Genomic DNA, 2,558 nt, shown 5'->3' with positions numbered 1-2,558 from the left:
GCTCCAGAATCTGTGGCCACAACTTGGAACTGGAAAGTTTTCAGACTCTCAAAGTCAAAACTTTTCATCACAACAATGTCTCCAGTCTCTGAGTTTATGTTTAAGAATGAGGCTGTTCTCTCCTCACTTCCATCTCTTTTAATAAGATATGAAATATGAGCATTCTCATTTTCATCTTGATCAGACGCTTTAACAGAAAACACTGAATCTCCGGGATTGTTGTTCTCTGTGATATAAAAAGTATATGGGCTCATTAAAAACTCTGGTCTGTTGTCATTTACGTCTGACACCACCACACTGATCGTCTTTTCTGATGATAATGGATGATCACCTTCATCTTTTGCAACTATTTTCATATTATAATATGAATATTTTTCTCTATCCAGATGGGATTTAGTAACTAAAGAAAACATTTTTTCTTGTAAAGATGGCAATAATGAAAATGGTACATCCTCACTTAATGAGCAAATAACTTTGCCATTCAGACCAGAGTCCAGGTCATGAACACTGATCAGAGCGACTGTAGTTCCTGGTTTAGCATCTTCAGGAATGGAACTGGAAAATGAAGTCACTTCAATCTCAGGAGCGTTATCATTTACGTCAACTATTTTAATGATCACGCTTTTTTCAGTTGTAAGAGGTGCAACACCTTTATCCATAGCTTGGATTTCAATTTCATATTTGTCCTTTTCCTCAAAGTCTATCAGTTCTTTTACAAATATTTCTCCAGTTGCAGAGTTTATTTCGAATAGGTTTAACAGATTTTGATTGACACTGTTGCTAATTGAATATGTTAGTTCTCCGTTTGGGCCATCATCTAGGTCTGTTGCATTCACCATTATCACTGTTGTTCCTATTGGAGAATTTTCCTTCAGCATCACTGTATAATCATCTTCAGAAAAAATAGGTGCGTTATCATTTGTGTCTAGCACATTTATCAAAATATGCATATTACCCGATTTTGGTCGCTTGCCTCCATCTACAGCTGTGATGATCAGTGAGTGGTTTTTTGCTGTTTCTCTGTCTAAAGATTTTTGAACAATTAAAATAGGAATTTTACCATCATCACCTTTGTCTTTGATTTCCAAACGAAAGTGATCGTTTTGGCTCAGTGTATATTGCTGCACAGAGAATGGACCACTGTCTGGATCCCGTGCGGCTTTAAGCTGAATTCGTGCGCCAGGCATCACAGACTCTGAAATCTCCAGCGTGGTTTCATTCTCCTGGAAGCTGGGAGCGTGATCATTTACATCCAGCACCTCCACCCTAACGTAGTGCACTTCTAGCGGGTTTTCCAGCACCGTTTTTAAATTGATTAAGCACGCACTGCTCTGCGCGCACACCTTTTCTCTGTCTACAATCCGGTTCACGTAAAGGAATCCGTCATTTGGATTCACGTTGAAAAGTGGCTCGGCATCGCTCGAAACTATTCGATATTTCCTGTCCTTTAGAGTGTTTTTATCCAGTCCCAGGTCCTTCGCGATATTTCCAACAGCAGTTCCTGCATTAACCTCCTCGGAGACTGAATATCTTAACTGCGCTGACGCAGCGCTCCACATACAAAACACCACCATGAATCCGACCACATATCCTCTCGCCTTTCCTGGCACGAGCTTCCTTTGTCCCATGGTCATCCCAAACGTATCATTAATTCACTAAATAAGACAAGAACACATGTCCAAAGGCAGGATGCTAAACCCGGTGTCCAGGAAGCCAGTTCAATCTGCGCAAAAATACCCAGAATCTGATCTTTTCGACTTAAGGAGCAGAGAGACAATCGTGCTGCTGCTGAACAGGAAACAATAAAAAAGAGGTAGGACGACAGAAAAACGACAAAAAGGCTCATCAGAGGGCGACTTCTTATATTGCACTGACACCATGTGACGTTTTCCTCTCTGTGCACAAACATGTCTGCTCTTTGGTTAAAAAGCAAAAAAACAAACAGAAACGGTCAAAACACTCCATGGTGTTTACACAAGGCCACATATTTAACTGATGAATAGGCAATTCAAGGTCAATAAGCACGTTTATGAGATTATGCACAGCAAATACCTGTTGCAGATTATTGCTAGTTGTAACATCCCATGTAAGACGCTGTGGTGATCAGAGATACTGTGAGGATGAAGTCAAAGCATTTCAGGACCAAGGAGAACGACAGATAGATAAAGAAATACATCTGACTCTGACTCATAAAATCAGCAAAATAACACACTAGTGCTTGTTTAAACTTCCAAAAAAAAAAAAAAGTCAAATATTTTCCTTCTTTAAAAATGTACAAGTAATCTATGTAAAATAAGAAATGTGGTCAAAAATTATGCATAGAAGTTTTAATAAATAAGAACTTGGCAGTACATTACATAAATAAATAAATAATAATTACGCAGTAAGGATGCAACATAAGACAAAACAAACAAGTCTGCACACCTGGACTCACTTCCTACTCAGATTACATAAAAGCTTCAGTGTCCAGTGCCACGCCCCTTTTTCCTTGGGCATTCCTTCTTCCCCCTGATCATTGTTGTGGTGTGGTTGACACTGAACTTAATTCTGTGTACAGG

The 2,558-nt window shown here is 39.3% G+C and overlaps 1 protein-coding gene across 1 annotated transcript; it reads right to left on the bottom strand.

The window, feature by feature from the left end:
- Positions 1-2: 2 nt before the first annotated feature.
- On the bottom strand, positions 3-1,719 carry LOC119408722 (protocadherin alpha-8-like; the record flags this gene model as incomplete). The annotated part of the gene is made up of 1 exon (XM_037675562.1): positions 3-1,719. A coding segment is annotated over exon 1 (1,632 nt), but the record flags the coding sequence as incomplete, so codon positions are not given.
- Between the last annotated feature and the right edge of the window lie 839 nt (positions 1,720-2,558).

This window comes from Nematolebias whitei, chromosome 4 (genome assembly GCF_014905685.2).
Source record: "Nematolebias whitei isolate Nwh7 chromosome 4, NemWhi1, whole genome shotgun sequence".
Taxonomy (NCBI): Eukaryota; Metazoa; Chordata; class Actinopteri; order Cyprinodontiformes; family Rivulidae; genus Nematolebias; species Nematolebias whitei.
Note: the sequence above shows the minus strand (reverse complement) of the source record. Positions and strands in the feature narration are given on the sequence as shown.